This window comes from Anomaloglossus baeobatrachus, chromosome 1 (genome assembly GCF_048569485.1).
Source record: "Anomaloglossus baeobatrachus isolate aAnoBae1 chromosome 1, aAnoBae1.hap1, whole genome shotgun sequence".
In the NCBI taxonomy this organism is placed as follows: Eukaryota; Metazoa; Chordata; class Amphibia; order Anura; family Aromobatidae; genus Anomaloglossus; species Anomaloglossus baeobatrachus.
In genome coordinates, this window is record NC_134353.1 from 335,534,739 (window position 1) to 335,550,804 (window position 16,066).

Genomic DNA, 16,066 nt, shown 5'->3' on the forward strand with positions numbered 1-16,066 from the left:
GTCCTGGAAATCTTCAAGAAAAATCCTCGGTTTCCCCATTGACTTGCATTAGGTTCGTTATTCATGACAAATACTAGAATAGTACTGGGTATTCGGTACGAATAACCCAAATATTTCAGTATTCACTCATCACTACTGACTATTATTATAGACTCACTTTACACTGACACTTTTACAAAGAGATTTCTGTAGATAAAAACTTCCATAATGGCTAAACTACTGCTACAAATTTTAATGTACTAATTCATGGCAGTGTTACATTTTCGGCAGAAATCCTCTTTAATTATGCATGTGCTGAAATATATTAGTATATCTCAAGAAGACAAAGGATTATTTCACTCAGTGATATGCTCGGCCAGCTTCTCTGCCGAGGAGACAAGCATCTGTCTATTCCAGGAGTTTGAGCACGTAGAGTTCAACTGAGCCATTATTACAAGGACCTCTTGATGATTGTACCTTCGCAATCCATCAGTACAGGTGATTAAAGCAATTTACAGAGTAACTCACTAGATAACACAGACAGATAAGGAGTGACCTGGGAACATTTGATGCAGATGTAAGCAAATCTTTTTAACGCTCTCCTAAATTACTACCGCCTTGTCTCTTAATGAACTCACTACCCCCAAAGGAAAATGATATGTCTAGCTGAGAACATAAAATCAACTTGTATTGCTCACCTGGTAGAGTGTTTGCTAAACAACACGCAGATTATTAGTTCAGCATTTACAAAGACTTGGGGCATTCATCACTGCATTTGCACCCAAACTTTGTGCAGTTTGCAACACTTCCTTGGCATAAATTTCTCAACGTTTAACGCCATTTAATATACCATTTTTAGTACCCACACCATAGCTTAAAAATGATAAATAGAATTGTGGTTAAAGGGAATCTATCACCAGGTTTTCACAATATAAATTACAGCCACACAGTCTGTGTATATAAGTCCTCAAACCCCTCTGCATAGCCGCCAAAATGCCTTTTATAATCCCTCCCATATGACATGATCCGGTCTGGTAGACATTGCTGGTCTTGCTGCAGCGCTTCCTCTCTCCCATATGATCGCAGTCCTCCTGGTTGCTTTATGTGGATGATGCTTTCTACGTCCTCTGCACAGTATCCCCAATCTCGCTCCTGTGCAGACTTATTTTGGTTTTGCCTGCTGAAGGCTGAGCAGTGTGCTGTAATGCGCGTGCACCAGCTATACTTCTGTCTGGGTCATTAGTGCTATTTGCCCTCTGCCGGAGCATGTGCATTATAATACTCTGCTCTGCCATCAGCAGTGAAGCGTGAAGTATGCCTGCGCAGGCGCACAATTGGGGATACTGTGTGAATGACGTAGGGCGCATCATCCATGTGAAGCAAGCAGGAGGATGGCAATTGCATGGAAGACAGGAGGCGCTGAAGCAAGACCAGCATCCTCAATTGGACTGGACCAGACCATGCCTTATGTGGGATTATAAAAGGTATTTTTTGGTCTATGCAGAGTGGGTTGGGGACTTAAATACAGCATGCTAGACTGCTGTAAAAGAGGGATCAAAGGTGGTGGCCATAATTTATATTGGGAAAACCTCTTGGCAGGTTCCCTTTAACCTTTTGCAATTAGGTATGACACATTTATGAATGCATTTCTATATAAAAAAAAATTGCAAATAAGCTTGAGTTTTCCAGACAAGTCATAGCTGTTTTATTTTATATATTTTTTTTTTACAAAAAAAGGCATTAAACAAATTAATTTGTGTTACAACCGTAATTTTTAAAATACTTAAAAAATTCAGTTTGAAGAAAATGCAACATTAGCAAGTTACATTTGACACACTGGTCTCCTGCTCTTTAATAGCACTTGGAAGGAGGGCCAGAATGGCCATTGGGCAAATCTGGCATATGCCAGATGGGCCGGTCTGGCCATAGGCCGCATTCATGGTGACACTGTTAACAACCTGTGGATGCTTGTACTGTTAATAGTTGTGCCAGAACACAGAGCCATTGCCTCCATGCTCCTCTATTTATTCCAGCATGCCTACTGCTAGACCCGATAGAGGAGATGAGCAGAGCCTGCGGTGGATGGGGAATTAGATTTGGTGAGTATTAGGTTTTTATCTAATTTTGGGGGGGCTGTGGGGGCCATCGTACTCATATGGAGGGCTGTGTGGGGACTAGCTTACTATTTGAGGTGGCTTGGTGATGATACTGTTTGGTAGGCTGTGGTGAGAATTATACTGTGTGGGAGGTTTTGAAGAACATCATATTGTGTGTGGGTCTATGGGTATGTGCACATGATCAGGACCTGCTGCGTCCTGGACGCCGGGGGTCCTGACCTGTGCGGCCTTGAATCTCCTCCTCAGGAGACCACAGCTGCTCGTACCCACAATTTGTGCTCGGGCCGCTACGGTCTTTCTCTCTGTTATCCCTGCCGAGAACACTCACATCTCTGCAGCAAAGAATTGACATACTTGCTGCTTGGAAAGCCGCACCGCAGGTCAGTTTACGCTGCGGACACTAGAAATCCCTTCCACTGTGCTTGTACTGTACAATGCAGCGTTTTAGACACAGCGCTGTGTCCAAAATGCTGTGAACCCTGATTGTGTACACGCAGCCTAAGAGGGTTATCTTGGTAAGTGGAGTGCTGTTGTGACCTTCGTACAGTGTAGACTGCAGTGTGGAGTGCTGTGGGGACCAACTTACTGTGTCTGTTTCTGTGGGGCATAGCAGGTTTGTGGGGCTATCATAAGGTGTAGAAATGTAGGGATATCATATTGTGTGAAGGCATTATCAGGAGCATCATACTCTATGATGCCCCAGATAATGTCCTTGATAATTGATACTATCAGTAACTATCTTAGGGCTGTATTACATGTTTCTCTCCTTATCCAAAAAAAAGTTGAGAGCTGTCCTTCTGGGATCATGCTCTATGTGCCGTAATAGGACTTTTGCTATGGGGATCTGTGATTTCTACATACAAACTCTCAGGAGCATTATCACAATAAAGAGGTATTGAGGTTACTAACCATAAGAAAGTACATGGGTTTTATTATAAGAAACCACAGGATGGTTAATTGCATTATTATTAGGTGGTACGGGGGCATTATTACTATAAGGTGTCAAGGGGAATTATTGTCTAAGGATGCACAGGGGAAATTATTTCTCTAAGGTGCTGTATAGCTGTAAAGAGGCACAGGGGGGTTATTATTTCTATATACAACTGTAAGGAGGCATAGAGTAGCATTATTACCATTAGGAAGTACAGAGAGAACATATGGGTGTGTACTCCACTTTCCAGCAGGAAATTTACAATCATAACTCATCACTACAAAATGATATCTTTTGCTTTCTGCTTTTCCATGACCATCCTCACATTCCCACACCTCTACACAAACAGTATAGTGCAATAGCCGCTATAATAGACAGTAGTAATGCCCCTTTTGTGCCCGGTATGGTATTACTAACCTCCTTTTGTGCCCCACACAATAGTAGTGCAGCCTATGTACCCTTACACAGTAATAATAATTCCACACAGACTGTATGATGAGATGAGGGCTCCCTGAAGGCCGTGTCATCACTTTCAGGACCCTTTGTTCTTCTTTACATTCAAGATAGTTCTTAACTACCGTATTTTTCGCTTTATAAGACGCACTTTTGTTCCCCCAAATTTTGGGGGAAAGTAGGGGGTGCGTCTTATAAACCGAATATACGGGGGGTGTGTGTGTGTGTGTGTGTATATATATATATATCTATACTGCAGGGTCTGCTCTGGAGCACTGCTGGGGGCAGGGAAAGCTGGGAGCGGCAGCGGTAGATCTCCTGCTCCCGCTCATATAATATGCACAGCCGCTGTCCATCAGTGTGGTGTTGAAATTGCATCGCGCTGAGGGGCTGGGGCAGCAGGGCTTATTATATGTGCCTGTGCTCCCTTTGATTGCACATGATCCCCCTGTGTTAGATATGGCCCCGTGCTGCTGCCCATAGTAAAATAAAAAAGCTTTACTCACCTCCTCCAGCGCTGATCTCCGGTCTCCTGCTGCTGCTGTCTGTGATAAGGCACGCAGAGATGATATCACTCTGCCGTGCCGATCACATGACCGGCTGCAAGAACCAGGAAGTAAGGAAGCCCGAGCTCAACTGCGAGGTGGGAGACACGGAGGGACAGCGCTGAGAAGGTAAGGAAAGAGTGTTTTATTTTATTATGGGCAGCAGCATGGGGGCATATCTAACACAGGGGAGGTGTGCCATCTATAGGGGCCATGGGCAGCTGTATGGGGGCCATATCAAACACAGGGGAGATGTGCCATCTATAGGGGCCATGGGCAGCACAGGGGGACGTGTCCCAGCACAAGGGGGCTATATTCAATATAAGGGGGCCATATCCAGATTAAGGGGGGCTAATTTTTCGGATGGGGGGCTATGAGGGACATATACCCTATATGATTTGTTAGACGGACACTGGCATTATAAGATGGACCCCATTTAACATTAAAAAAAAATCTCTTTTCCTTCACCAAATTTGGGGGTGCGTCTTATAATTAGGTGCGTCTTATAAAGCGAAAAATACGGTATATTAAGCTGTGTTTTTGTGGTTGTTGTCCTGCTGCAGAATAAATTAGCTGCCAAATTCTACTAATCTTACAGTATTTGTGTAATTGTTTTGCTGTTTTCTGCTTACAGATTTCCAGTGCATCCACAAATCAGGCCCCCCAAGACAGACACATGTTCAGTATTGGTATTTTACCCAACCACCCAGAGGCGCCACAATTGTCTCCAGGATCCTCCCTCCACATGACGGTATGGATTTTATAGAGTATTGAACATATTTCTTTTGCACCTTCATAATAATACTATACCCAAAAGAGGGGAAATGCCATTAGTTTAAAAATGTCTCTGTTCACCTTGTGAGCTGTGTAAAGAAACCATCGTATAATTCTGCTTCTTTATCTGGTTTTCCCTGGTCAAGGTACCATAGGTATACCAGATGAATGTCAATAATAGATTGAGGTTCTATTAAGCGTTGTCAGCTTTTATCAGCAGAATATTGCTTATTTATTAGTTATAGGAAGTAAAACAAAATAATTCACTAAAATATAAAGTATTAAAAGTACTAAAATGAACTAATTTTCTACTGTGAACCAAGGTTTTCCAAGGTAAAAAGTGGTTCAAAGTCATGTACAAATTTGTTTGGCCACTATTGATGGGTTCTTTCATATTACTTTTTGTTTCTAATTCATGAGCTAACTTGAGAAAAGAAGAACTACGCATTCTGTTAATAAAAGCTGACAGCGCCTTATAAAACCACATTCTTCTATTGAAATTCTACAACCCCGGACCTGGATCAGGGACTGGTTTTTAGACAAAGTGGGGCCCTAAATGCTGATGTATTGCACCATCACACGCAAACAGTTTAGGTTACATTTCCATTGCGCAGAGTTCATACCATTTAATGAGCGCAATCAACAATATTGAAGTCGTTCAGTCCTTGTTTCCCGGCCTCCTTACACAGGCTGAGGAAGAATGATGGGCACAGAACAATCGCTAATAGAACAATCTGTCCCCATACAGTATCATGTTATCAGCAGAGCCTCTGTAGATTGCATCGGGCGATGTGCTGATCATAGTAATGATTTTTGTTCCTCTATAAACAATCCAATCCCCGGTGAATGAGCAGCATTTTGCTGGTTCGTTTGACTATTTCCGACATGTTTAAACCTATGAATTCTCGTGGCACAAATACTGTATGTTGCGCACATATATTTATACACAGAGCACATACATATGGACACGCATGTACCACCAGGAGCCCATACATTCTGATGTCCTCATTAACCCCTTCATGACTCAGCCAATTTCTGTTTTTGCGCATTCTTTTTTTTTTCTTCCCAGAGCCATAACTTTTTGTTTGTTCTGTCCACATAGACATATGAAGGCTTGTATTTTGTGGGACAAGTTGTACTTTTTAAAGATACTATTCATTTTACCACATATTGTACTTAACAACAGGAGAAATATTACAAATGGGATGAAATTGTGAAAACCCCTCACGATTCTGACATTTGGGGGGGGGGGGGGGCGATTTGTTTTTACGGTATACACTTTTTGGTAAAAATTACCTCACAATATGATTCTCCTCATAAGTATGATTACGGCTATACCAAACATGTCCAAGTTTTGCATTATTTTAGTGGTGAAAAAAAAAAATCGTAATTTTGTCCCAAACATTTTGGGGGATGTCACCATTTTTAAAAACCAGTGACACATTAATTTTTTGGTAGATGGAGCTGTCTGATGGTTTATTTTTTGCGGGGTGAGACGACATTTTTATTGATAACCTGTTGGGTTATACGATGTTTTGATCGCTTGTTACAGCACTTTGTGTGGTCTTGCAGCTACCAGAAAACGTCATTTTGTTGTCATTTACAGTGTTTAACCGATCGGGTTAATTATTTTTATATTTGACTAGCGCAGACTTTTCTGAACTCAGCGATATCACGTGTATATATATTTTTTATTTTTAATAGAGCAAAAGGAAGGTGATTTTGAATTTTTTATATTTTTTTATTTTTTCTGTATTTTTTTAAACTTTTTTTTTTTTCTTTATACTTTTTCCTGCTCTTAATCTTCTTAGGGGACTTGAAGTTGTGATCGTCTGATTGCTTATAGTATATACAGAAATGCAGAAATGCCATAGCATTGCTTTATATAGGGAAAATCGCAGTCTCCTTTGAAGCCTGGCCACAGGCAGGATTTCAAAGGAGCGTTGTTATGACCAGTATGGAGGTCTTGGGCAGACCCCATTGGCGACCCACGGTCACGTCACAGGTGGGCCGATAGCCGCTTAAAATGGCACGTGTTAAATGCCGTTGTCAGAGTTTGACAGCAGGCTTTACTATTTTAACAATAACAGGTTAAATAATTTTAGATACATGTACAATGTAATGTAATACAATTTGATACATGTACAATGGATGTCACGAGGGGGTTAATATATACCAGTTGGAGCACATAAATTCTAGTCACACACATATTACCATTCCATCCCCTCTGTAGCCCTACAGATGGTGACATCATGGTCATTAAAAAGAACCTGCAGGATTTTTTCATATGGAAGAAGTGGTAAGGTTGTATATGTGCTTGTACACCAGTATAAATTACACCTTTTTTTGTAGAGATACTATGTGCCCGTTTTGAAAACCCTAGCATAAAAGCCATATATACTGCTTCGTCCTGTGCACTTCCAGTTTTATTTACTTTGGCTTCTGTTCTAGATTTCTTGTATTTGGCACATCGGATCTCTACAAGAAAGGTATAATTTTTATTGAGGTACAAGTGCCTATATAGTTATACTACAATTTTCTCATGTAAAATCGTGTTGACCGATTTCCTTTACATATTAATAGATGTGCTACTTTTCTCCAGTCATACACCATACACCTTTCATAACTGAACCCTAAGTGAAATCACCATTGGAGAAAAAGAACAGTTGTCTGACTGCAATGAAGTTAGTGCCATGAAATTGCTTCTTCACCAAATGAATGCACATATTTTACAGGCTCTTGAAGACCGAATAACAGTGATTGGATCCCATTATCTATCATTTGTTGATTCTGAGAGCCCTAGTGAAAAAATTGTCTACAATGTGACTGTTCCATTGAAAACACATGAAGGTAAGAAGACGAATTGGACAAAATGTGGTTTGTCTCCATTTATGTGAGCGCTGGGGAACCATTGCTTTATTGCCAAAAATCTTTGAAATGAGATTACAGATTCAACTATAACATGAAAGTGCCTCAGAGAACTCATTTTCCTTGTGCTTGGGTCTGCACAACATATTTTAACTGTTCTAGAGCATTGCATAATAAGTTTAGCTTAAAGTGATATTTTCAAGTTTGGATGTTATCCCTTACCTAGAGGTTAGAGGATAACTTCCTGATTGCTTGAGGTCTGATTGCTGGGAACCCCACGATTTCAAAAACCAGGGGTCTAAAGAGCCCCATGTGAATAGAGCGGTGGTTGATCATGCTCGGCACTGCCACTCCATTCATTCTTATTGGGATCGAGTGAGTAAGTCAAGTGCTGTGCTCCACTGGTCTTCGTCACTCCTGCAAGGGCATGGGTCCCCAACCTGTTGCTCGGCAGCTACATGTGGCTTGCAGGCCCATGATGTGTGACTCGCGGCTGTCTTCAAGTTCAGTACGTTAGCACCAGGTCTAGCACACAGCTATGAAGAGCAGGTCTATAGATGGGGACTTTTTTGAGTAGCCCCACATAGAAGAGCAGATCGGAAAGGGGAGTATGGTAAGTACCCTTGGACCTTGGTATGCTGCCTCAGTGTTATATCTGTGGAGAAGCTTTGACTGTCATTATACTAGTAATGGGGGCTCTAAATATCACTACTGTGAAGGGTCCGGGAGCTGGATGTGGCTCACAACCCTCTCTCAGAGCTAAATGTGGCTCCCGACCCTCTTTCAGATCTAAATATGGCTCTCAATGTCAGAAAGGTTGGGGACCTCTAATCTAGGGAATAACACACAAACCTAAGAACACTGCTTTACGCTGTGATCAGTGGTTGCACACTGGGTGCATTTTTTTTTAAAGTTTCTCTAATTTGTCATGACCAATGGGCATTTGAGACTCCTTTAAGGAATGTAACTATGCTCAGGCGAACCAGGTAGACTTAGATATTACACCACCACCCTAAACCATTCACACAAGACAGTGCATGTAATTCACAACCAGTTTTCAACCTGCTGCTTGGGTCGTTAGCTTTTTCTTCTTCTGTTGGTCATATATTTCTTAATGATGATTTTATTTTTCTTTTTTTAAATCGGATCTTTTTTATTAAACAATTAGGAATCAACACAGAGAAAATATATTGCATCTTATATAACTAGTAAAGGTGTACATTGAAAAAACATATGCTGTCTATAAATCAGGTTCTTCCTATGTAAAAAAAAAAAAAAAAATCTTAGATCACAGTTATGTAAAGATGATTTTATTTTTCAGTTACGTACACTCAATGGATTTGCTTGCATCGAGGACAAAATCCACTTGGAATAGTTAGATTAGGAAATTAGACGTGTGCATTGACTTACCAAGACTACAGTTGTCCATGGTAAAATAATCATTGATTTTATACCATTGCGGTATCACTAGACTCCCCGAAACTTGCACGTCTATCTGCACTTCTCTTCCTGGGAACAATGGGTTGAGCATGGTAAAATCCAAACCTTTCCTAATGAAATAGGGGTAAAGAAATATGTGGGTTCAGGTTACATTTCTCTGTTTATATGGTTTGATCATGTACTGCGGCACGGTGGCTCAATGGTTAGCACTGCAGTCTTGCAGCGCTGGGGTCCTGGGTTCAAGTCCCACCAAGGACACCATCTGCAAGGAGTTTGTATGTTCTCCCCGTGTTTGCGTGGGTTTCCTCCGGGTACTCCGGTTTCCTCCCACACTCCAAAGACATACAGATAGGGACTCTAGATTGTGAGCCCCAATGGGGACAGTGTTGGCAATGTATGTAAAGCGCTGTGGAATTAATAGCGCTATATAAATGAATAAAATTATTAATTATAATTATGTACTGACTACTTGTGGCAAAGATCTTTGCAATAAAGTATATTTCTCAAGTCTTCGTTGCAGTGGAGCAGAGTGATATAAATGGGCTGTAAGTGCCATCTAATAACACGGATTCATGGTAAATCATTCTTTATTGAAGTTAATTAACTAGCTCCCTAAAATGTTAGAGATTAATAAAGTTGTGGAGAATCACAGTGGGAAGCTCACTAGATAAGTCTCTCAAGCGTCAGCTGAATTGAATTCTCTCAGATTACTTTTCCTGTTAGTCTTAAACAAAATAATATTGCATTTAACTTGATGGATTCGTTGTGATCCAGCAGTACTAAACGTCATGAGGCGTTCTATGTTACAAAAGTCAAGTAAATGTCACATGCTAGAAACAACTGTGACCAAAATAAAGCAGTCTTATTCGGTATCAATCATAGTTAGCTTATGTTTGTGCCTTAAGCGGTAATTGATCTTGGGTGGTATAAACAGTAAACATAAGTACTGTATTTGATTGTTGCTACACTATAGTTAATAACCCCTGTGAGATATATTACTGCCAAATCTGCCGTCTATTCATTATCTTGAAGATGTACAATTGTATTTCCAACCTGGGCGGATGATTCTTTTATATTGTATGAAACAGTTGTGTACTCTTGCATTTTAGATAATACTTTTTTTTTCCTGTTTTTAGATGATCAATGCATTTTAGTTAAATATTTTTTTTTTCAGTAAGATCAACCCTTCCAAGCCATCTATGTGGTCATGAAGTTAAAGTTGAATAAAATGATACCTTGATATCTGCACTTCAGTATCTTATTACAGACAAATCCATGCTTTTGCTTACTATGTACATAAGCTGTTAAGATCTATGGGCTTTACACAGATCTCCCTGAGAATCTGCTTTCAGAGCTTATTTTAAATAAAAGGGGGCATTGTGTGAGACATGTAATGACCGACAATCTGCTTTCCTGATGTCACTGCAGAGCCATGTGTGATCATAACTAACACAGTACAGCAGAACTGAACTTTGTGGCATTGCAAACACATCTGCTTCAGCAATTTTTCTCCTAAGGTGCTGTCAGCTTGGCTGTACTCCTTTCCACCGACTCTGTCTGCGTGTGTGATGGAAGCTCTGCAGTTAGTTCAAGAGAGCAGTCTGTTTAGTCATTACATGTCTCACCCTGATAGCACTCTCTTTCATTTAAAATAAGCTCTGGAGGCAGATTCTCCATGACATGTGTCCAACCTATAAATCTTAACCTTCAGTTAAGCCAGCTTTACACCTTACAATTAGGTGTGCGATCTCGTATGCGATGTGACACGCCCAGGTCGCATATGCGATTGAATGAGATTGCACGTAGGTCGTTCATTTGCTGTCACACGTGCGTTAGTAGTCTATGTTAAATTGATCAATTTTGTGTGCGATCCTTTAGATCATGTGTTCTGTGACGTATGCATTGGGCACCTTTTTTTTTTTTTTTTTTTTTTTTATTTATTGACTTGACAAGCGTGTGTAATGTGTAGGGATGCGTTTTTACTATGTCATCTGCCATTCAGCTCTGCTACATGGCCGCTGACAGCAGACACAGACAGCCATGTAGCAGAGCTGAATGGCAGATGACAGCAGACAGAGCCGCACTGTCAGAATGAACTCGGGTGAACTTCACCCGACTTCATTGTCATGCTGCGGCTCTGTCTGTGTCGCGCCCTGATTAGCGGTCACCTGTGAAGGGCTCACCGGTGACCGCTAAACTCCTGAGTAACTGAATTGAGCAGCCCTCTCTCATATACTCACCGATCCCCGGCGCTGCACGGCATTCACACTGCTCCGGCAGCTTTTACTGTTTTGAAAAAGCCGGCCGCCCATTAAACAATCTCGTATTCCCTGCTTTCCCCGCCCACCGGCGCCTATGAATGGTTACAGTGAGACACGCCCCCACGATGAGTGACAGGTGTCACACTGCACCCAATCACAGCAGCCGGTGGGCGTGTCTATACTGTGTAGTGAAATAAATAATTAAATAATTAAAAAAAACGGCGTGCGGTCCCCCCCAATTTTAAAACCAGCCAGATAAAGCCATACGGCTGAAGACTGGTATTCTCAGGATGGGGAGCTCCATGTTATAGGGAGCCCCCCAGCCTAACAATATCAGCCAACAGCCACCCAGAATTGCCGCATACATTATATGCGACAGTTCTGGGACTGTACCCGGCTCTTCCCGATTTGCCCTGGTGCGTTGGCAAATCGGGGTAATAAGGAATTATTGGCAGCCCATAGGTGCCAATAAGTCCTAGATTAATCATGTCAAGTAATCATGTTATTAAGTAAAAATTTCTTTGAAATAACACATCAGATTGCAGATATCAAGGCTTCATATTATTCGACTTTCTATGACCTTCATGCCCATGTAGAAGACTTAGGGGGGGTTGATCCAAGTGACAGATTCCAATAAAAGGGATTGTCTGCTTTCAGGAAGCTCAGTGGTTGTCTAGAGCGGTTACATGCCCTATTCATGTGGTGTACAGCCAAAACATTGAGACTGAACAGTGGCGGGGATGCTGAGTTTGTTTAGGTATTTTACAAAGTTTGGGGTCCACTTTCCTGAAGGTAGACAACCCCCTTATGCTACTGAAAGTGACATTTCTCATAAATGAGTTTTGACTGATTTTATGTTTTTGTCCAATATGCAGGTAGTTTAGAGCACAAAGACAGGCCCCGAATTCCTGTGAGGTACTTTACACAAGCCGATATTAATAGTGGAAACATTCTCTACCGTCCACCGAGAGCAGCACCTCATTTGAGTGAGATCATGGACTTCTCTTTCACAGGTATGTGTATCATGGTTCTTTTTGGTCAAGTCCTTCACCTACTTTAATTCATATCAGAATATGACACAAAAGAAACATTTGGCAAGTCCATACTAATACAGATTTTTATTAATTCTAGGTCTTCCAGAATCATTGGATTTCTTCTTTACAGGTAGTGTACAAATGTTATTTTTGTCAGTATACAAATTAAAACATGTTAATACACTAAATAAGAAACTCAATTATCTATTCATAAAGTGACTTTAACTCATTCCAGATGGGAACTCTGCCAATTATGAGAATGAGTCTGTGGAGTCCACCTTTTAAATATAGCAACAGTCAAACCTAAAATGAGAACGTGACAATAGTTTCAACTGTAGAATGTATATGTATACAATTTTTTTCTTAAAGAAAAGCTATGGCACTTTGCAAATCACTTTATTAGGTGATTTGTCATCATTTCTGTAATATAAAAATATGCCTGTAGGTGGCTTACAAAATCAGGGTATTTGCTTGCCTTTATCTGAATTGATAATAGACGATAATTTTTGGAGTATGGATGATGGCAGTAAAAAGCTCAGCACCTTTGTCTAACTAACTCTTGGGATAAGGTCAACATCTAGAGGAGGATAGAAGTGCTGACCCTTTCACTGACTGCCTTTAATCTGCACTCAAAAGGAGTAAGTCTTGTTAGGAATGTATCTCCATTCATTCACTGCGAAGTGCTACTTATGGCTTACTTTAGCAGCCCCATAGAGAATGACTGGAGCGGCGGTCAACCTACTGCTCCATTTTGTACAGTTGATGTACATTCCAACTTGTGGATAAATTTTCATCATCTGATTTTGGTGCGGGCCACAGTGATGGGACACCCACCGATCATCAAGTAATTGACCTATCCTATGGTTTGTCATTTTTAATAATTTTACTTTAAGGTTGAAAAAACCACAAAGCAGTTCAAATTTAAAATTATTCAAAGTATTGTTAAAGTAAATACGTATTTAAAAAGTAACAATTATATTATTTATTTTTTCATCAGTGAATAGTAAGCATCAAAATAAAAAACTTTAATATATCTTATTAAAAGAAGTCTGTCAGCATTTTTTTTTTCTATCTAATCCGACGACAGCATGCTGTAGAGGTTAACACAGATTTCAGAGATGTGTCTCTTATCACACTTTGTGCTGCAATGTTTGTTTTAGCTTCAGATGACTAGGTCAGCTAGTTTGGCACACCCCCTTCTGTGATTAGCACCTCACTGTCTATAGACATTGTATATAGAGAGTCTGGGGTTGGGCGGGGGGTATCTTTCTCAGCTCTGCTGCATTGCTAAATGTAAAAATTCTGATAGTGTACTTGATGCTGCAGTTCTGACACAGTAATACATTGTTGGATTCAGGGTCTATTTTCCTACATCATGCTGCTATCAGATGGGGTATCAAAAACCTGCTGACAGGTTTCATTTAAAGAAATCCACTTCTCCTGTGAATACATCTTTTTCCATTACAAATGGTATTCTAGGTTATAAATAATCTATCACTAGAGAATGTATAAATCATGGAGAAAGGTTGAAGTTAATGGACCTTTGTCTGTTTTCAACCTCAAAAACTATGTAATTATGTAACTGTGAGATAGGAGATGAAAGTTGGTGCTCATACTATATGAAGTCACAGCTGTACACCAAATTCAGAGAAATATGGACAAGCATAACTGCTTTATAATACATAAGGAATGAAAAATACAACTAGCCATATGAAAAATGGAAAAAAAAAAAAGTGACATTGCGTGACTGCTGAGGATTATTTGAGAAAAAAAAAAAAGATATTTAGCTAATGTATTGATCAATTCATTACTGCCCCATAACCAACTTCACGGTAATCTCTTTTTTATGGGGTCCCTAGCCACATGTTACCTCTATATGCGATTAAAACCTGCTTGTGTGTATGGGTCCCTAACCAAATGTTACCTCTATGTGCGGTTGAAACCTGCTGTGTATGGGAAGCAAGGGACCTGGCTATATAGGAAATTGAATAAACATGGCTAAAGGGCGTAACTGGGTTCTCAGACAGAAAAAAACTGCTTAAGGCTATGTGCCCACGCTGCTGAAAATGCGTGGAATTTGCCGCGGATTTTTCGCGGAAATTCCGTGGATTTTTCAACAATCTGCAGCACAGCTACTCCCCAGCCCTTTATATGGCATTTGTGAACTGATGTGCCCACGCTGCAGTTTTTTCTGCAGCGGAAATAATACGGATTCCCCTGCGGAAAAATCAGCAGCATGGGAATTATTCCTGCGGACTTCTCCGCAGGGTCCCATATACTTACCTGCCTTGATACAGACAACGATGTCACTTTCTCCGTCCGGTGCACAGGAGCGCGGTCGATCCAGGTACAGGAAGGAAGAGGTGGGCGGGGCTTGCACTAGCTCCGGTCATGTGACAGCCGGAGCTAGTGCAGGCCCGCCCACCTCCAGCACAGTGCACCAGACGCTGACAGAGTGACCCGGCCGCCGGAAAGCGAGGTGCTGCATGATGGAGGTAAGTAATATGAACGCCCCGATCACTGCAGCACTTGTTCTGCATTGAGGATGCAGTGTCGAAGCCATGGTACTGTATCCTCAATGCAGAATGCCCGCACCATCTGCAGGACATTCCGCTGTACATCCGCAGCATGGAAACAAACAGAAGTTGTGCTGCGGATTTCTGGGAGCACCTGCGGAATGTCCTGCGGATATAACCGCAGGACACTGTCCCCGTGGGCACTTAGCCTAACAATCAAAATGACTGCTGGAACACCATTGTAAATGTGAACAGGGTGCTAGCCAAAAAATACACAATCTATATGAAGTGAAAGCTGAACAGCAAATTCAGAGAAATATGAACAAGTTGGTGCTCATAAACTTCAATGGAGAACTGGAACTGTCCTTTCAGGAAAACTTTGATAAAAATATTTCTGTGTGTGTCTAGCTCCTTCCTTCATCTTGCCTCTCCATAGAATTTTAAAAGCATCAACTGCCATCTCAGTAATGGGGGAATCTGTATTCACAGACAAATTTTAACCATGAATTCAGAGTGAGTAATCAATACGGGAGGTAAAAAATGCAGATTTCTCTGGTAAGATATATTAGAAAGTTTATTTTCATGTGTATTATTGATTTCTGAACTGGAAAAAATGGAATGACTGATACTCTTTAACATGACAATAAAAGGATAATGGGAAGGTAACCTATGCCCCAGGCGCTATATAAATGACGTTTACTTATATTTACTTATAGTTGCTAGTTGTACTTAGGCAAAGTAATTTCTCCTGTACGATATTCTGAGATTCCATAGTATGTGAAATATAGCTGAAGTCCAGAGGTCGCATTGCAGAAATATGTGATCTGACTGCTGCTCTCTGTTCTCGCTCTTAGTTTCAGATGGGGAGTTCACCACAGCGGAGATGCCTTTTACAATCCATTTACTTTCCAATGAACAGCAACCGCCCGTGTTCCAAATCACCGCTCCATTCCTTGAAGTCACACAGGGTGGAAGAGTTCCTATTGGTTAGTGCCTAGTATTTACGTCTCCTTCACTTTCATGTGTAAGATGGGAAGTAATTTGTCTCGCAACACACAAAATTAGTTTCTTAAAACTGTTCTAGAAAATTGGTTGTGTTACATCACAAATCTGATCAGCAAATTATTTATAGAAGACAGGTGTGTACT

The 16,066-nt window shown here is 40.9% G+C and overlaps 1 protein-coding gene across 1 annotated transcript in view; it reads left to right on the top strand.

Annotated features, from left to right (window-relative positions):
- The window catches only part of FRAS1 (Fraser extracellular matrix complex subunit 1), a 724,001-nt gene that overhangs the window by 548,561 nt on the left and 159,374 nt on the right, over positions 1–16,066 (top strand). Inside the window, exons 32-36 of the mRNA XM_075352182.1 lie at positions 4,660–4,776; positions 7,535–7,649; positions 12,244–12,381; positions 12,500–12,532; positions 15,773–15,904. Coding sequence (XP_075208297.1) covers positions 4,660–4,776; positions 7,535–7,649; positions 12,244–12,381; positions 12,500–12,532; positions 15,773–15,904 — 535 coding nt within the window. The remainder of the gene's footprint in view (positions 1–4,659; positions 4,777–7,534; positions 7,650–12,243; positions 12,382–12,499; positions 12,533–15,772; positions 15,905–16,066) is intronic.